Source organism: Rana temporaria, chromosome 1 (genome assembly GCF_905171775.1).
Source record: "Rana temporaria chromosome 1, aRanTem1.1, whole genome shotgun sequence".
NCBI lineage: Eukaryota > Metazoa > Chordata > Amphibia > Anura > Ranidae > Rana > Rana temporaria.
The window spans coordinates 195474496-195492901 of NC_053489.1; the positions used below are offsets into that span (position 1 = coordinate 195474496).

The following is an 18406-nucleotide window of genomic DNA, read 5'->3' on the forward strand; positions in this document are numbered from 1 at the left end:
ATGTAACCCTATGGGATAGCGGATATCAGCAAATGAACATCCGCTGACATCCGTCTCCGCTTAGGACGACGGAGGAAAACCCTATTTTTTCCTCCATATAAAAACCAGAACGGACGTAAAACAGATGTCAGCGGATGATCCGATTACATCCGATCCGCTGACATCTGTTTTTTACCCAAATGTACCACAAAGCAGCATGTGAAACACAATGCATGCTGGGACAAAGTCTCATGGGAGATTAGATAAAAAAAAAAAAAAAAAGGGATGAAAAAGCAATAAAAAATAAAAAAATAAAAAAATAAAATAAAAAAGGATGAAAAACGGACGTGGTTGTCAAAATTGACATTCGCATCAGTTTTTCACCCAAAAAAGGAAGTGAACTGAATGGAAAGAAAAGGGGAACGTCTGTGTGAAAGAGCCCTTAAACTGCCAGGGCGCAATTTTTATTTATGTTTGTTATATTTGCGGTTTACTACTGCTATGTAAACGTTTGCTTAAAAAAAAAAAGTGTCAAACTTACCTCCTCTGTGCAGTTGGTTTTGCACAGAGTAGCCCCGATCCTCTTCTGGGGTCCCTCAGCGGTACTTCTGGCGCTCCCTCTTCTCAAGTGCCCTGTTGGAGAGCGCGCTCCCATGTCCTGCTGCTGCGGCCATTGACACAGACAGCAGGACTCGGCCCCCCCATTTCATAGGATTTAAATGACACCAGTTTGAAGCCAATGGCTGCGCTGCCATCAATATATCCAATCAGGACCCTAGACACCAGCTGGAGCTGGTGTTCTTGTCCCTGTGGCTGGAAATACCGGGTTCAGCAAGTAAAAGGGGGGACCTGGGGGGCTGCAGCATCACGGGAGGTTTTTCACCTTAATGTGGGTTAAGCGGGTAATTTTTTAGACCAGATAGGTTTTAGCTGAAATTCTACATTAAGATTCACAAGTGCCCGATTACGACTTACCTATACCAATAAATATTGGGCGGAGCGACTTTGTTGAAGTGACACGGAAGCTGCAGGCCCTACTGTCTGTAATTAAAGCTGTCTATTTTTTACCTTAATGCAAGTACAATACGTTTTATTAAACAGAGATTGGTTTTAATGTACTACACTATGAGGTTATCCAGTGTTGCGCGCGTTTGACCATAGTGCAGTTTTTGTGGATTTAAAGGACTAAGGAGCAAAAGGGACCTAGGAGGAGGATTACAAAGGAGCTTGGTTCTCTATGTGGAGAAAAGCGTGGCTTGACCTGGGATTAACAGGTCAAACGTGGAAGTGAGTGCATTTATGAATGGTGGTGGTAGTCACGTGTATGATTTAGAACGATTGGTACGACAGCCTTCGTGGCAGGGACAGCATTCTGCACTTTCCACAGCATAACAAAAAGTTACCTCTGTCCGTATTTTTGACACGGACTGTTGCTTTTTTCTGCACAATTCTACAAAACTAAAACTGCAATACAGTATATTCCTATTGCACTCCATACTAGTACCATCTTTATGGTTAAGAGGGTGCTGCAATGAATCACAGCTGGTCATGATAGATAACATGAATAAAATACTGTAGGTCATCAGCATACCAACAAGCATGTTTCAAAGCACAACGCTGTTCTTTTTTACATTAATGCATATAAAGACAATCTTTCAGGACCAGGAAACCCTTCTAAAGCCGCGTACACGACCATTTTTCATGTCATGGAAAAAAACAGTTTTTCTCGAAGCGATTCCTCTCAAGCCTGCCTTGCATACACACGATCGTGCTAAAAAATGCTCGAGCAAAGTGCGGTGACGTACAACGGCACTATAAAGTTCTATTCGAATGGCGCCACCCTTTGGGCCGATTATGCCAATTTCCCGTCTCATAACTTGCTTATGAGCATGCACGTTTTTTTCCCCGTCGTTAAAGCCTACTACACACAACCATTTTTCACGACGAGAAAAACGACGACGCGAAAACGAGAAAAAATAGAGCAGGTTCTAAATTTTTAAATGCCCATTTTTCTCGTCGGCATAAGGCATGTGATGATGAAGGATCCCTGCAGTGTCCTCATTCACACGTGTGCAGTTTTGGGGTAGTTCATGACATCTATTCTATTACACAATGATGCTGGAACTGTATGAAGAAAAAGCAGAGATGGGAACACTGCTCGACTCGAATGACAGATTTCATTTTGCTTTTCAGTTTCATTTGCATTCAATTGGACTAAGAATGCTATAGCCAAACAGGGATCAATTACACAATTTTGTAAACAGAATACCTTACACTTTAATTTTGTCCGAACTTTGTTGGCGATATTCTTGATTTCTTTGTTAAGGCTTTCAAGGTCATCCTTGGTTTCTGCAATTAAAAGTATATTATATATCCAACAGTAGAAGCAATTAAAAAGACTGAGGACAAGATAAAGAGTTAAACAATCTTAATTTTAGCAGTAGTAAATCAATTACTAGTACTTCTGACCTTATGTCTTAACATGGTTGTGTTGCCTGGAGTGCAACATACTAGCTTACAAAGGAAAGTAGGAAGTGTGATATTTATTTACACCACCTTTAGAACAAGTCACAAGAAATGGACGTTTAACCCCAATTTCCTATATAAAAGATCATAACAATGCATAGCATAGGAGGAGGAGGCGGCTTGCCCCACATAAATTACTGTAGCGAACTTCACAATAATTTACCAATTTCATGGCTCCACACGAAGTTCCAAGTTTCCAGGTTTTAGTGAAGATTAAAGGAGTTGTAAAGGTACAATATTTTTTTCCTAAATAGCTTCCTTTACCTTAGTGCAGTCCTCCTTTACTTACCTCATCCTTTGATTTTGCTTTAAATGTCCTTATTTCTTCTGAGAAATCCTCACTTCCTGTTCTTCGGTCTGTAACTCCACACAGTAATGCAAGGCTTTCTCCCCGGTGTGGAGTGTCGTGCTCGCCCCCTCTCTTGGACTACTGGAGAGTCAGGACGCTCTCTACATTGCAGATAGAGAAAGGAGCTGTGTGTTAGTGGGCATACTGACTCTACTTTAGTCCAAGGGAGGGGGCGAGCACGACACTCCACACCAGGAAGAAAGCCTCGCATTACTGTGTGGAGTTACAGACAGAAGAACAGGAAGTGAGGATTTCTCAGAAGAAATAAGGACATTTAAAATAAAAATCGAAGGATGAGGTAAGTGAAGGAGGACTACACTAAGGTAAAGGAAACTATTTAGGAAAAAAAAAATTGTACCTTTTCAATCCCTTTAAGAAGTTGGTTTGAATCAAGCTGGTCAAAACACATTTACTTCACCAACAGGTGCAAAGGCTGTGGGCCTTGTATAACTGTATGTGGAATCAGCTATATACAGTATACAGCGCTGTGTTTCCAGCTCTGCAACAAGAACTTTCCAATACAAGAACAAAATCAAGCTGGGCCGAATGCTGCTTAGCCATTTGCAGGAAGCTTTGCATTTTCCTCAATGAACACACAGTCTCTCATTGGCAATGAGGTGGCAGATGTCATAATCTCCACTTTAACCAATCAGGGTAAGCGTTATATTAATTTATAAAAATACAAGGATTCATGCAAATAGCTGAACAGACAAACTCGGTTTTGCTGAGCAGCAATCAGCTTTACAGCCCAATGCCAGACTAACAGTCAAATAAACAGATGAAATATAAAGAAAGCGGTTATACTTTTACTTTACTGAAAAGATTTGTACTTTCTAGTCCAAAGATATACAAAGCTCTGTGATACAGCAAAGCACTGTTCAGCAGGGGGAAAAAAACAATCTTTATTCACTGCAGTTTCACTTATACTTACAGGAATCATCTTCAGCCAGAAACTATGACTGGGCAGTGAAAAGAGAAGCAGTGCGCCGATGAGCTCATCCGTCTATTACTCTGCTCCCTCAGTATAATCCTTGCACTTCAGCACACCTGATGGGCTCATTGTGCTGCTTCTCACTTTCCCACTCTTAGGATTTGCTTTACAGTAGACATCAAGAGCCAAATACCATTCAGGTATTTAAACTGAGAATTCAGGTACCATGAGATATGTAGCCCAAAGTTTGAAGGAAATCCAGGAAGTTGTGGAAATAGATGGCCAACAGACAGGCAGAGGGGTTTTCAACAATGACACCATCTGCATGGAGTTTGCATGTTCTCCCTGTGTTTTCATAGGTTTCCTGCAAGTACTCTGGTTTCCTCTCACATTTTAAAGACATGCTGGTAGGTTAATAGCCAAAATTAACCCTAGTATGCATATGTATGAATGGGAGTTAGGGACCTTAGATTGTAAGCTCCTTGAGGGCAGGGACTGATATATATATATATATATATATATATATATATATATATATATATATATATATATATATATATATATATATATATATATAGCTGCAAAACATTGTCGGGTACTATATTACCAGTAATAATAAAAACAACTCACAACATGAGTATTTTTTCAAGTAAGCTTATATTGGATTGTCAAAAATAACTATTGCTTGTATTGCAGTGGTGTCCAACCAGTGGCCCAGGGGGCCACATGCGGCCCATGGAGCCCTCTGATGTGGCCCACGACCTCCTGTTCTGGGATAGCGGGACGACAAGCACAGATCGCAGGTTGCTATTGCCATCCTAGGTGCCGGTGGTAGATGAAGCAAGCAGCTGCAGAGAAGAGCTGCATAAGCCAATGCTTCCTGTAAATCGCTGCCTCCTGTCACAGGTGGAGTAATACTAAATGCTCTCTGCAGTTTTGGTGAGCTTTTAAAAAGTGCACTTCACCTGCAGGATATAATAGAAGTCTATGGCAAAGTGCAGGAAACCCAGGAAAGCCACAGGCTCACAGCACTACATCCGCCGTGTGGGTAAACCACAGTGCATCAGTGTGAAAGCAGCCTTAGGCTCCTTTCACACAATGTGTCCGGCTCAATGGGAACCTCCATGCACCTCTATGGAGTGGCAGACGTAAACTAACTTGTGTCCCCTCCACTCATTGTGGCCTCACCTGGTTACCAAGTCACTTACGTGGCCCTCGCTCTTCAAAAGGTTGGGCATCCCTGTTGTATTGCTTATATATAAAAATTAAAAATATATGCTGTAACCACAGGGAGAAAGCAGACAGAAAAAGCAAGGTATACACTTATACATACAAAGGGGTTATAGAAGCAAGAATAGTTAGCACCGTTCCACTCACCCCCCACATTGATTCACACATTGGGTGTCACTGGATATCTTTTATAAGCAAAACAATGTGCTTAGTCACAGAGGAAACTGAAAACGGGTCCAGTTGTAATATTTTTTTATACTACCCAAACTACTAAGGCATGTCCAGTTTTGTCCCAAGTTGATGAGAGCAGAATTAAAGTTCTATGGTCACAGCATACACTTATTTTATAATATTAGAATTGTAATAGCAATACAAATAGTTATTTCTGACAATCCAAAATAAGCTTACTTGAAAAAACTCTTTTCATGTTGTGAGTGCTGTCTGCCTGCTGGTTCTCTTTCCACAACTTCCTGGATTCCTTCCATGCGTTGCAGATTCTATTTTGTTGTTTCAAATTTTAAAGTAAAAGCGACTACTTAACCCATGGTACCTTGCTGTATGCATGCAGTGATTCCTAGACTGACTCCGCCTCTTAAAGCTCCTCCTCCCACATTCAGAAGGCAGGCTCTATGACACAGCAGTGCCTACACAAAAGGCATAGTGAATATTTGTCACACAATTCAAGTAAATGTGTGGGATTCTTCACAAAGTAAGTTTACAAACTTCAAGATTAAGCAGATTTATAGGAGTAGGATAGAAAGAATTGAAATTTTAAATTACATTTTGACCATAATTAAATTATGACCATAGATAGGCCTAACAGCACAGCAAATTGAATACATTTCAGAGAACCATGTTTGTTCATTTTAAACTGGACTAGGAGGCACCACCATCTCCTAGATTGTAAGCTCCAACGAGCAGGGCCTCTGATTCCTCCTGTATTGAAACTGTAATGTCTGCCCTCATCTTGTAAAGTGCTGAATAAACTGTTGGCGCTATATAAATCCTGTATAATAATATCCTATGGATCCAGCCTCCCTCATTCACAAAAAAAAGGCCCCTGAAGCTGGAACAGAAAGAATTCCCTTTTCAGCAAATTAAAGTGGACAAAGGAACAGCCAGAGCAGTTGTTCCACATGACAAGTCAATGCATATTATACATTAGGAGCTGAAAGAAGGCAGCAAAACACGAAGCTAAACATGAACTTACATTATCTTCTTTTTCCACTATAAAGATTTCTTTTTTGTTTAAACTTGATTGTGCCACACTGATAACGGATATTGTTATGACCATTTACCATATGTTTGTCACTGTAAAGTGTTACCTAGATGAATACTTCCATTTGGCATTCTATTTTAGGCCCAGACTGCCATGATTTTTTTCATGGGGTTGGAAGTAGCATTACCTCCTGCTGACATTTATCGCAACATTGAGTAATGCAAGCTAGTCTTCCCACAGTAAATTGGATTTTTATTTTTTTTGTACATGTGACCCAACTGGGATTATATAATGTATGAATACACACTAGGTAATAATACATATAGACCTAAAAAACATAGAAATGCAAGAATGTTGGAACAGGGAGGAGGTCAGGTGTCTGAAGGTGGTTGAGAGGGTCATTACTGTATCACACGTAGTCAAGCAATTATCCTAAATCACTGTGTCAATAAAGTGATGCTCTCTATGGACTGACTCTCTTGGTTATGGGGACATCATATTTGTTGGGAGGGTGGAAGCAAATAATTGGAAAGTCTTTAATAACTGGCTATTTAAGTAGCTCCTATGCAAGGCATTTTATACAAAACGTGATCCCTCCTGCTGCGCCTATTGTATTCTGACAGTGGTGGAGGTTTCCCAGCTGTCGGAATACAATGATCACTGATGGCTGTTATAGCCACCTGCAGTGGTCAACAAAAAAAAAAAAACAGACAGGCGGGTTGTACTGGTGTTGGACAGATCAATTTCAGTACAACCACCCTGTCCATAGATGGATCAAATTTCAGCTGGTTCCTGCTAAAGCAGTCAAATTTTGATAAATTTTGAACGGTCAATGCACCGACAAGAACATTGAATGTGTTTGTGGGCATCCCAACCCATTCTAGAACAGGGTATTAACCGCTTCCCGACTGCCCACGTACATATACTACGGCAGGGTGGCCCCGGCTGTGCAAAATCAAGTACCTGTACAGGTTTTTGTGCACGCAGTGTAGGCGGCGCGTACGTGCCGCCGGAGCGCCACTTCTAATGTGATTGGAGACATCGGAAGCCAATCAGTGGGTCTGGTGGCCGCTATGGGTGCTGTGACACATCGATCTTTCACATGAGACACAGAGCAGCGGTGATCTGTCAGTGAGGAAAAGAGGGGTCTTGTGTTCCAGCGCAACATCCCCCCCCCCCCCCCGCCTTAGAAAGCACCTCCCCAGAACACAGAGAAGCATGTCTCACATGCTGCTCTCAGCCGCTCCCCCCAACTTTACATGTGAACGACCAGCAAGGTGGCAATGCGTTACTTTCTCACCACCAGATTTAGGGTGGAACTCCGCTTAAAGGTAAAAAACCTTCTGCACCAAGTGCAATAGGAGGGTATCCAAGAGCCCTTTCACATAGGGTCCGCCAAACGTTAGTGGTAAAGCATTGTTGGTTTTAGCGGTGGTTTACAGCTGTTTAAGCAGTGCTTTTCGATCGCTAGCAGGCTGCTTTTTACCCCCCCGCTAGCGGCCAGAGGAGTTGCAAAGCACTTTTCGCTGCCCATTCATTTTCAGTGCTCCCAAACCGCCCCAAAGATGTTGCTTGCAGGGCTTTGATCAACGTCCCACAAGCGCACTGCCCCAGTGTGAAAAGTCACACCGAAATGAATGGGAGGCGCTTTACAGGCGCCATTTCTAGCGCTAAAATGCCTGAAAACCGCCTCAGTATGAAAGATGTCCAAGACAGAATGTATTACAAACTGATTTAATAAGGTGAAAAAGTCTGGAAAAAAAAAAATTAATGCAAGCAATATACCCAAGATTGACAAGCTGCAATATATTACATTTTAGTTCTTCTGGCAGAAGCCCTTAAAATTGTACAAGCTTATGCAAATATACTTGGAAAAAATGCAAGCTTTAGTGCCTTTCTGACATGCTTTGAAAAGAGACACAAAAAATAAATAAAAAAAAAGGCAACCATCTATTTTCACTTGCTAATCACAATATAATGACTGGCTGCAATTGAATTGAAATGTTTAAAAAATAAAATAAAAGACACATTATAGATGCTTTTTAACAGTGTGAGCATTACCACTGATGTGATCCACATTCTTTTTTAACAGTAGGGAAATACACTCTATCCTATAGAGCTTAAATACATTTGCTGTGAAGGAAACACGTTTAGCGGGAAAACTTTCCAGTATAAGGTATGCAGTCAAAAAACAGACGTAAAAGGAGTCTCAAAGGAGCAGTGACATAAATAGATAACAAAGGGAAATGATAATGAAGCCTGCTTGATCATGTCACCTGAACACAGGCATGAATGATCTTACAGCACATCTGCCACACCTTAGATATTCTTAGCAGGGCTGCAGAGGCAGACAAACACGTCACATCTATACCCTAGTGTGAAAGTCCATCTTAATTAGAACTATTTATACTACATATCAGGGTAATGACATAAAAAGCATGACACTGACATCTTTTTTTTGAAGCACAGATTCTTTACACTTGAAATAAAAAATGACCATACATAACAAGGAAAATAAAACGTCTTCTCATTTTGGTACTCATGGAAGCTTGCTTGAATGCTCAACTCAATATGAAAAAAACATCCCTGTAATGGGGCTCCTCCTGCATTTCAAATGCCTAGAATACAAGAAAAAAGGCTTTCGGGGCTTTAAACGAAGCACATGGCTTTGTGCCTCAATCTGATTAAAGAGGTTGGGACTTTAAATGAGGTGTGTGCAAAAAACAGTTGGTAAATAGTAAATGCATTTTCATATGTATACATAAGTGAAACCATAACACAGAAAGTATAAAGTATAGTAGTACTGTGAGAGCAGGTTCATCAACAGATTGTAAAAAATTCATGATTAAAGCAATTCATACGCGTCAATATTTGATTGCATCATAAACTATAAAACATATATTGTGTTAAGAGCCGATTGTATAGATGAATTTCAATAATACAATGTTGGTACACGATTAGCAACATTTTATATATAAAATCAAAACATATAAACGCATGATTGTAGTAAAAGAACTGCATCTAAAAAAGGCATGGCACTTTTCATGGAATTCGCTCCACTATACTCTGGATTATGATTACACCGGACATGTCTCTGCTGACATCTGACGCTCCATAGGACCGACAGGCGGACCTGAACGGTCCGATTGTGTGAAAGGGGCCTTACACCATTGACCACACAATGGAGATCAGCAACTTTCATGAGGTCCTCTCATATGTGCCTTGGTGTTCACGGGCAGTACTCCCACAGTTCAAGGTGCAGACATCCCCAGACAGCTCACTGGCCATAGCGCCACGCGTCTTACTATTAGCCGATTTTTACGCACATAGCATCTGCTCCTGTGAATGTGGCAATGCTATGTTGGTCGATTAGCAAAAAATTATATATTAAATCAAACCTATAAATGCACGATTGTAGTAAAAGAACTGCATCCAAACTTAGCGTTACAATCACTTTAACCCAATATTCATATGTTAAAGTGTGTTACGATCCAATTGAATCATTAACGAATGAAATGGTTGTAAACCCTGTGAGAACTTTCACCTACAGGTAAGCCTAGATTAAGGCCCCTTTCACACTGAGGAGTTTTTCAGGCGGTACAGTGCTAAAAATAGCGCCTAAATACCGCCTGAAAAACTCCTGCCCAGCCTTCTCAATGTGAAAGCCTGAGGGCTTTCACACTAAGGCGATGCGCTGGCAGGAGAGAAAAAAATCTCCTGCAAGCAGCATCTTTGAAGCGGTGAGAGGAGCGGTATGTATACCGCTCCTTCCCATTAAAAACAATGGTAAACCACGGTAATACCGCCCGCAATGCGCCTCTGCAGAAGCTCATTGCGGGTGGTATTAACCCTTATCGGCCGATAGTGGGGATTAATAGTGCACCGCTAGTGGCCGAATCCCGCGGCAATTCCGACGGTATAGCGCTGCTATTTTAGCGGCGCTATACCGCGCCTCCCGCCCCAGTGTGAAAGGGGCCCAAGGCTTACCTGTAGGTGCTTGCAATATCTCCTAGACCTACACGGTTTAGGAGATATTTGCAACAAATAATGAACCGATGTCTATGGCGAAAGCGCACTGATCGTGCCGTTGCTGAATGGCATAATGTCATAAGTGTGGGATCCCGCACAGCGCGGGAGTGACGTCACCGCTGCTCCGGCCAGTCACAGTGCCAGAGATGGACGCTTTGTGGAGGCGAGGAAATCGGGGACATTGCAGGCTTTGGTTTCATGTGATGCATAGTAACCCATTATGCTTTAGCTTTGCAGGGATTACTAGTTGGAGGCTTTTTAATAAAATATTTGCTCTCAATACTATCCTTTATACTTACTGTTACGATTCCACTAATGTATACATATGAATCATCAACGTGTATTCATGCATTTACTATTTACCAACCGTTTTGCACGCACCTCATTTCAGGTCCCAATCCCCATTTTTCTTTGTGTACCAGACAAAAATCCTTTTACTTATCTTGTTCCTTGCTCTCCTGGCAGACAGCACTTCTCTTATCTTCAACGCTGTGGGTTGTGGCCAGGCCCTTAGCGATCTCATTTACAATGCAGGACTGATAGTACTGCATTATATGGTATGACATCACAACTGTGACTGCCGGGTGGACGCCAAAAAGACCAGTTGTTGCAAGCTCTTTAGTGCTCTCTCTCTCAGCTCTTAAGCAATCCCCAGACAGCAGCTGTGAAAGTGTAAAATTTGACTTGATCTTCAGAGGTTTTATCGGCAACTGCTGTGTAACGTAAGGCAGCCCATGGATTAGTCATGTTTCTTTTTCGTTCAACCAGGTGGTTAGAATATTTTAAATTATATATGAATTTATTATATATACTCTCGATTCTCCCATCCACACACACACACACACAATGTGGAAGGGGGAATTCTCAATGCTAGGCTATTGTATTTTGACAGCGGGGAGACTTCCCCACCATCAGAACATAGTAAATCAGCCTAATCCCTGCTGAACCGGAAAAATTTAGATCTATGTCAGCTTAAAAGACCATTTAATGATAACTTTTTTTTTTTTTTTTTGATTGGCAGAAACTATTTTTTTTTCAACTGCATTGGCTGAGGTCAGCTTAAAAAAAAAATGTATACCGTATTTTCGGGCGTATAAGACGACCCCCTAATTTTCCAGCCAAAATGTTGGTTTTGGGATATACTCACCGTATAAGACTACACCCTTTCCTACTAGTCATGCCTCACCTCACGGTGCCACCATTACATGCCAGACTGTGCCCCATTACATGACCAGACCGTGCCCCATTACATGACCAGACCGTGCCCCATTACATGACCAGACCGTGCCCCATTACATGACCAGACCGTGCCCCATTACATGACCAGACCGTGCCCCATTACATGACCAGACCGTGCCCCATTACATGACCAGACCGTGCCCCATTACATGACCAGACCGTGCCCCAACCTTATCCCATGCGAATCGCGGCCGTGTAACCCAACATCTTACCTTACCCCTTAAAATCTTCTTAAGTCGGGGGTCGTCTTATACGCCGGTAACCTAACATCTTACCTTCCCAGAATCGCGGCCTTACGATTTTTCAAAAGCCGCGCCTCCGACGTCTTCTGTTCCGTGATAGGCGGAACATTCAGCTTCCCAAGAGGCACGGTGTTCAGTGTTCACCTATCACAGATGCCCTCTCGTCCTCGGACGAGAGGGCCTCCGTGATAGGCGGACACTAAACACAGGACGAGAGGCCCTCCGAGATAGGCGGACACTGAACACAGTGCCTCCTGGGACTATCACGGAACAGAAGACGTCGGAGGCGCGGCTTTTGAAAAATCGTACGGCCGCGATTCTGGTAAGGTAAGATGTTAGGTTACCGGCGTATAAGACGACCCCCGACTTAAGAAGATTTTAAGGGGTTAGAAAGTCTTCTTATACGCCGGAAAATACGGGTAAGTGTGGTATCATGAAGATAAATGTTATGTTTTTACCTTGCCATGCATTGGGGCTGTGCTGGGTAATGCTGGCCAGCACAACCCCAGCTCCCCTGGTTTTACTGAACCCTTGAATAACTCCAGGAGGAGAATAATTCAGGGCTAGGTTATAAATTCATATCCCAACTGAAACCAGTAACTATTTAAAAAAAAAAAGAATCTATTTATAAATGGGATAATAACAGAGGGAGCTGCAACAAACCACAGCCAATATGAGAAAAACCATCCAAGAGACAACGATTACAAGGCTGGTTCACAAAAAAAAAAAAAAAAACACTTTCAAATTCCATTGGATGTTTGGCAAAGGGTCTGTGGAAGACACTGCAAATATGGAATAAGGGTTCAATAAAAATTACGTATTTACATATAAATCAGATTTATTTATATTGAACTTGGTAGCTTACTGTCTTCTGGGTTTGGCGCAGATAAAATCGTGCTGTGCTTCTTTTTCACCGCTTCTACATTTTCAGATATTTTAGCAATGCAGTTCCTTATTTCTTCTACCTAAAAGGTGAAAAAAATATAAAATGGCAAAAAGAAATAGAATAAAATAACTTCTTTGTACAAGATAACATTGAGGATAAACTATTAGGGTAGAGAGGAGGAAGTACAATAAAACTGACAAAACAGTAATTTATTAGGCCGTCATGCTAAAGAATTACAAACATACTGTATTTTTGTACAATAGCAAGCAGCTTCATAGAGGAGAACCATTAGCAACATTAATAATAAATAGCTTCTAAGTGTCAAAGAGGAAATGCATGTTCATTATTACGCTTCTCTCATCCAGCAAAATATTGCATTCTCCTACTGTACAACACTGTTAGCCCTCTTGCCCTGTAGGGTTGTCGGTGCTGCATTGGGATATTTACTCCAATTGGTTGCCCATTGTCACTATGACAGGAAGTCAGGGGAAAAAGAGTAAATATCCCAAAGGAGACATCCACTGCTGTGACAACTGTTAAAAGTGAAGTGAAGTGATGGAGGGATTTGACTGATGGACTTAAATATCTGGTGTGCTTAAATATTTCGATTTTTGTTTGTTTTGTTTAACTGGGGTATTTGATGGGAATGTTTTGTGATGCCATGTGTTTGTTGAATATGAACAAAAAAAAAAAAATGAAATAAAATTTATGTGATTAAAAAAAAAAAAAATACACAACTGTTGTAGGCGATATTCCTCCCCCCCCCCCATGTTAAAGATCTCTCCTCTTGCACCCTGGACAGGATAGAAGGGAAACAATCCTCAGTGGGTAGATATAAAAAAAAAAAAAAAATCAGCTACGTGTTTGCGTACAGTGATCTGTACAAATCCATGCAGGATCTAGTGCCCAAAGCAACATTACAAGCTGTCCCCACAGTGTGAGTTGCAGGTACGACTCCCGAGGTTTACCAAGGTTGTGCTAATCCAGATGCGCGGCTTCGATTTGTGGCATAAGAACACAGTGAGCAGTTGATTGAAAAAAAAAAAAAAAAAAAAATGTAATTTGTCCATGAAGAAGTCCATCACCTTAGGACATTATCAAACTTAGGACTCAGATTGGGGTTATAGGAAAGACACCCAAAAGGACACATCCTCAAAAGCTATGACAGTGTGCAATCACCTGAAGGTACGAGCCTAGGGTCTTTCAATACTTTGCTTGTGTTCTACACTGTACGATATCGATTTTTGACCAGTAAAACTATTTCAGTTCTTTAGTCTTTAACCATACACTAGTAGAATTTCATTCAAAAGGTTTCATTTTAAATCCAATCTTTTGTTTATATTATGCAATTGCTCAAATGATACATATGATCATAAATGCATTTAGACATACCATACATAGCATACCATAAAAACATAGAAATAATTTCATATAATTTAACAGTATCAATATATATTGCAACTATGACTTTTCTTTTTTTTTTCTTTTCTCCCATCCCCTTTCATTTTTCTAACCCCAAAACTACCAACTAGGGCTGCAACTAATGATTATTTTCATAATTGATTAGTTGGCCGATTGTTTCAATTAATCGGATAATGGCCTTAAAAAAAAAAAAAAAAAAAAAAAAAGAGCATTTTTAAATTTTTTTGGGGCCAATTTGTTGTTGGGCAGATTACAAAACACAAATTGCCGCAAAAACACATTACATGCTATTCTGCAGCTTTTCCATTGAAGTGTATTGAACCAAAAAAAACAAAATGGCACCGTTTTGCGTTAAAAAGTCCTAGCCCTTTCCAAATACGCAGCAGCTGAAAAAAAAATCATGGATGTGAATGTGTCCCATAGGAAAACATGTAAATGAACTGTAGTGTGTTTCTGCAAAAAGCACCAAAAAACAGAGGTGTGACCCCAGGCCTGAGATGTTTAGTAACATAATGGGGTTAAAAAAAACAAATAAGTACAAAAAGAGCAAATAATCGCTACTGTAAGGGGTTCATTTTTTTACTGTGGGACAGTGAAAGTAATATTTACAGTAGCGATTTGCTTTTTTGTACTATAAAAGGGCTAATTTTTGTTTTAACCCCATTATGTTACTGGCCGATTAATCGATTATAAAATTAATCGATTACAATTTTCATTATCGATTAGTTGTCGATCGATTAATTGTTTCGGCCCTACTACCAACGCACGCAAGACCCTCTAAATCGGGGATAGGCAATTAGCGGACCTCCAGCTGTTGCAGAACTACAAATCCCATGAGGCATAGCAAGACTGACAGCCACGAGCATGACACCCAGAGGCAGAGGCAAGATGGGATTTGTAGTTTTACAACATCTGGAGGTCCGCTAATTGCATATCCCTGCTCTAAATCTTAGACAACTCTTTTCTTCAAACCCTAGGCTCTCCCAGGTTTAGTACACAACCATTAACACTTTCAAACTGTAATTTCCCACTCCCCCCCTCCCCCCCTTGCCATCAAATCTCTAAGTAAGAAGTCTATCCATCACCAATTTTGGTGGCACAAGGCTCGGATCTCACAACCAAGGTTGCCACATACAGTTGAATTTACCCACTGCCTTCCTACGGCTATAGGCCAAACGTTTTCTAAGCAATAGGCAGGCAACATAAGTGATCCATTGCTTCCCCGTGGGAACCACAGATGCCATCCAGCATCGCGCAATAAGTTTTCTAGCTAAATACATCAGTCTCGTTATCATATAAAAGGTTTCAATTTAAGAATGGTCATTCAATTTAATTGTCCCTGGGGTCAAAACGATTTTGGCTTTCGACCACAGGCGATGAAAAAATTTGAAGGAGCAGGATAGAATTTTTTTCTAGAATTAACAGGTTTAACAGTGAATGTGGTTTTTATTTGAGAAAGTCTATTCACTTCAAAAATCGAATGTTAAAAGCAAACAAAATTTTGAAGTACTTTCAAACAACAGTCCTCAGCTGTACTGAATGTATGTTTTGTTTGAAACTCTACTAGTATATAGCCAGCTATCTTCAGGTGAAGAGACACCGGTAAAAAATAAATCTGCAGGGACATACACTATAGAACACGTTCCAGGCCAATCAAAGCCTAATGCCGCATACACACGATCATTGTTCGGGTTGTAAAAAAAAACAGTTTTTCAGGCTCTAGAAAAACCGAAGTTTTTTTTTCAACTTGATCATTAAAACGATTTTGCCTACACACGATCGTGGGGAAAAAATGCTCTAGCAAAGCGCGGTGACTTACAACACGTATGACGGCACTATAAAGGGGAAGTTCCATTCAGATGACGCCACCCTTTGGGCTGCTTTAGCCGATTTTGTGTTAGTAAAAGACGATTTGCGCTTTTCTGTCTGTCACAGCGTGATGAATGTGCTTACTCCATTACGAATGGTAGTTTTACCAGAACGAGCGCTCCCGTCTCATAACATTTATTACAACCCGAAAAACAACGTTAAAAATGTTGTGAAAAAATAGAGCATGTTAGAAAAAAAATTGCGCGTTTTTCAGAACCCGAAAAATGCTCTGAAGCCCACACACGATCGTTTTTAATGACATTAAAAAAAAAAAACGTAATTTTTTTTTACAACAAGAAAAACGGTAGTGTGTACGCGGCATTAGTTTTATTGCAAGCGCCAGAAGGATCTTAGAACATAAGGGAGGGGAGGGACAGATGTCCTGTACTGCTCTCCAAGAAGCAGATTTTACTGGTAAAGTCAAAAATTCAATTGGTCATACAGTACAGGACAAAGGATCGGACCTAAACCATTAGATGTCTAAAAGCAAACCAGCAAAGGGATGGGCAATACAGCAAACTAACAGGCCTATGTGACAAATGGGTCCACAGAACTCAGAGAGCAGCCTGTAGCACCTTTCACCCAAAACTGGCATCAGAGGAGGCCGCAAGGTTGCTCTGCCATCTTGTGCAGCCGTCATCGGCTTCTCAGCCTCTATGGAGTGCGAGCCTGCCACATCACTCGGTAGCTGAGCCCATTGCCTGGCAGCCACAATGTCCGCCAGGCAACCGCGATTGCTCGTCACAGAGCAGGGGCATGGCTCTGTGTGTGTAAACACACAGAGCCATGTCCTTTCAGTGGAGAAGAGACCGATTGTGTGTTCCATGTATATAGGGGTTCACTTCCCCCAGTCAGTCAGTCCCCTCCCCCCCACAGCTAGAATCACTCCCTAGGGAACACATTTAACCCCTTGATCACCCCCTAGTGTTAACCCCTTCCCTGCCAGTGACATTTATACAATAATTAGTGCATATTTATAACGCTGTATAATTGGAAATAGTCCAAAAAGTGTCAAAAATGTCCGATCTGCCCGTCGCAATATCACATTCCTGACAAAAATGCAGATAGTCGCCATTACTAGTAAAAAAATATATAATAATAATAATAATAATAATAATAGAAATGCCATAAATCTATCCCCCATTTTGTAGAGGCTATAACTTTTGCGCAAACCAACCAATGTACACTTATTGTGATTTGTTTACCAAAAATATGTAGAAGAATACATATCGGCCTAAGCGAAGGAAAAAAAAATTCTTTTTTTTTTTTTTTATTGGGATATTTATTATAGCAAAAAGTAAAAAAAACTTGTTTTTTTTTCAAAATTGTTGGCCTTTTTTTTGTTTACAGCACAAAAAATTAAAACCGCAGAGATGATCAAATACCACCAACAGAAAGCTCTATTTGTGGGGGGAAAAAATTATCAAAATTTCACATGGGTACATTGTTGCATGACACGTGCAATTGTCATTCAAAATGTTACAGTGCTGAAAATTGGCCTGGGCAGGAAGGGGATGAAAATGCCTGGTATTGAAGTGGTTAAATAACCAAAAATGAAAAATGCCTGTAAACGAAATCCGGTTAAACGCGAGTTACTAGATTTAGAAGCGTTTGTCGCTTGAAATGCCTCTAAACTCCGCTTCAAAGCCCATTTATTTTCATTCCAAAAAAAAGCCTCTACACTCAACTGCCAAGAAACAACCCTGTGTACATGTACTGACAAGATAAAGGAGATTCCAGGAGCAGTTGAAAAAAAATGCCCAACTGCTCCTAAGGCTGCATTCGCACCTGAGCGTTTTGTCGCCTGAAGCACGACGCTCAAAGACGCTAGAGGGGAAAAATAACATTATTCTCTATGGAGATGGTTCACATCTCCAACGCAAAACGCCAAACGCCTGAATTTCAAACAAGTCCCGGACCCTATTTTGACGCGCGAATCGGGCGGCTTGGGCGTTTTACATTGATGCCAATGACCTGTACAAAACCGCGGGGAAAAAACACAGCAATTTGTTGCTGCAAATCGCGGTAAAAAACGCTGCAAATCGCCTACGCCTAGGTGTGAATGCAGCCTTAACGTCCGTTTAGCAGCAGCAGTGTAAATAAGCATTCAGGAGGGTAGGAATGGCCGAATTGGAAAGGCCCCTGAATCTCAGAACTTGGGTTTTAACAGCCATGCCATTATAGTTAGTGACTGGGAAGCAGAATGGTGGGGTGGACTGCCCGCAGGGACAGGTGGTTTGGATGATCTGGAAGGGCACGTGAAGAGTTCTGCTAGGTGTCCTCCTGGGCCTGGTGCAATGAAAATCACAAGAATGCCCTGCATTTTGATCCTGGAAGCAGACGAGGGCAACCTGGAGAGGCGGAAAGGCATAAATCAGGTGGAACTGATCCCAGGGGTCAGTAAAACATACACTGCAATTGTCCCCAGTGTCTCCGAACCTGGCAACAAAAATATGTTATAGACTCTAGATGGGAACCCAGTCCC

General features: G+C 41.2%; 1 protein-coding gene across 2 annotated transcripts in view; it reads right to left on the reverse strand.

Moving 5' to 3' along the window:
• Positions 1 to 18406, reverse strand: part of STX2 (syntaxin 2) — a 103163-nt gene that overhangs the window by 51551 nt on the left and 33206 nt on the right. For both annotated transcript variants that reach the window (XM_040347502.1, XM_040347496.1), the window contains exons 3-4: positions 12610 to 12709; positions 2254 to 2328 (exon numbers count right to left, since the gene is read on the reverse strand). In XM_040347502.1, the coding sequence (XP_040203436.1) occupies positions 2254 to 2328; positions 12610 to 12709 (175 nt within the window). The remainder of the gene's footprint in view (positions 1 to 2253; positions 2329 to 12609; positions 12710 to 18406) is intronic.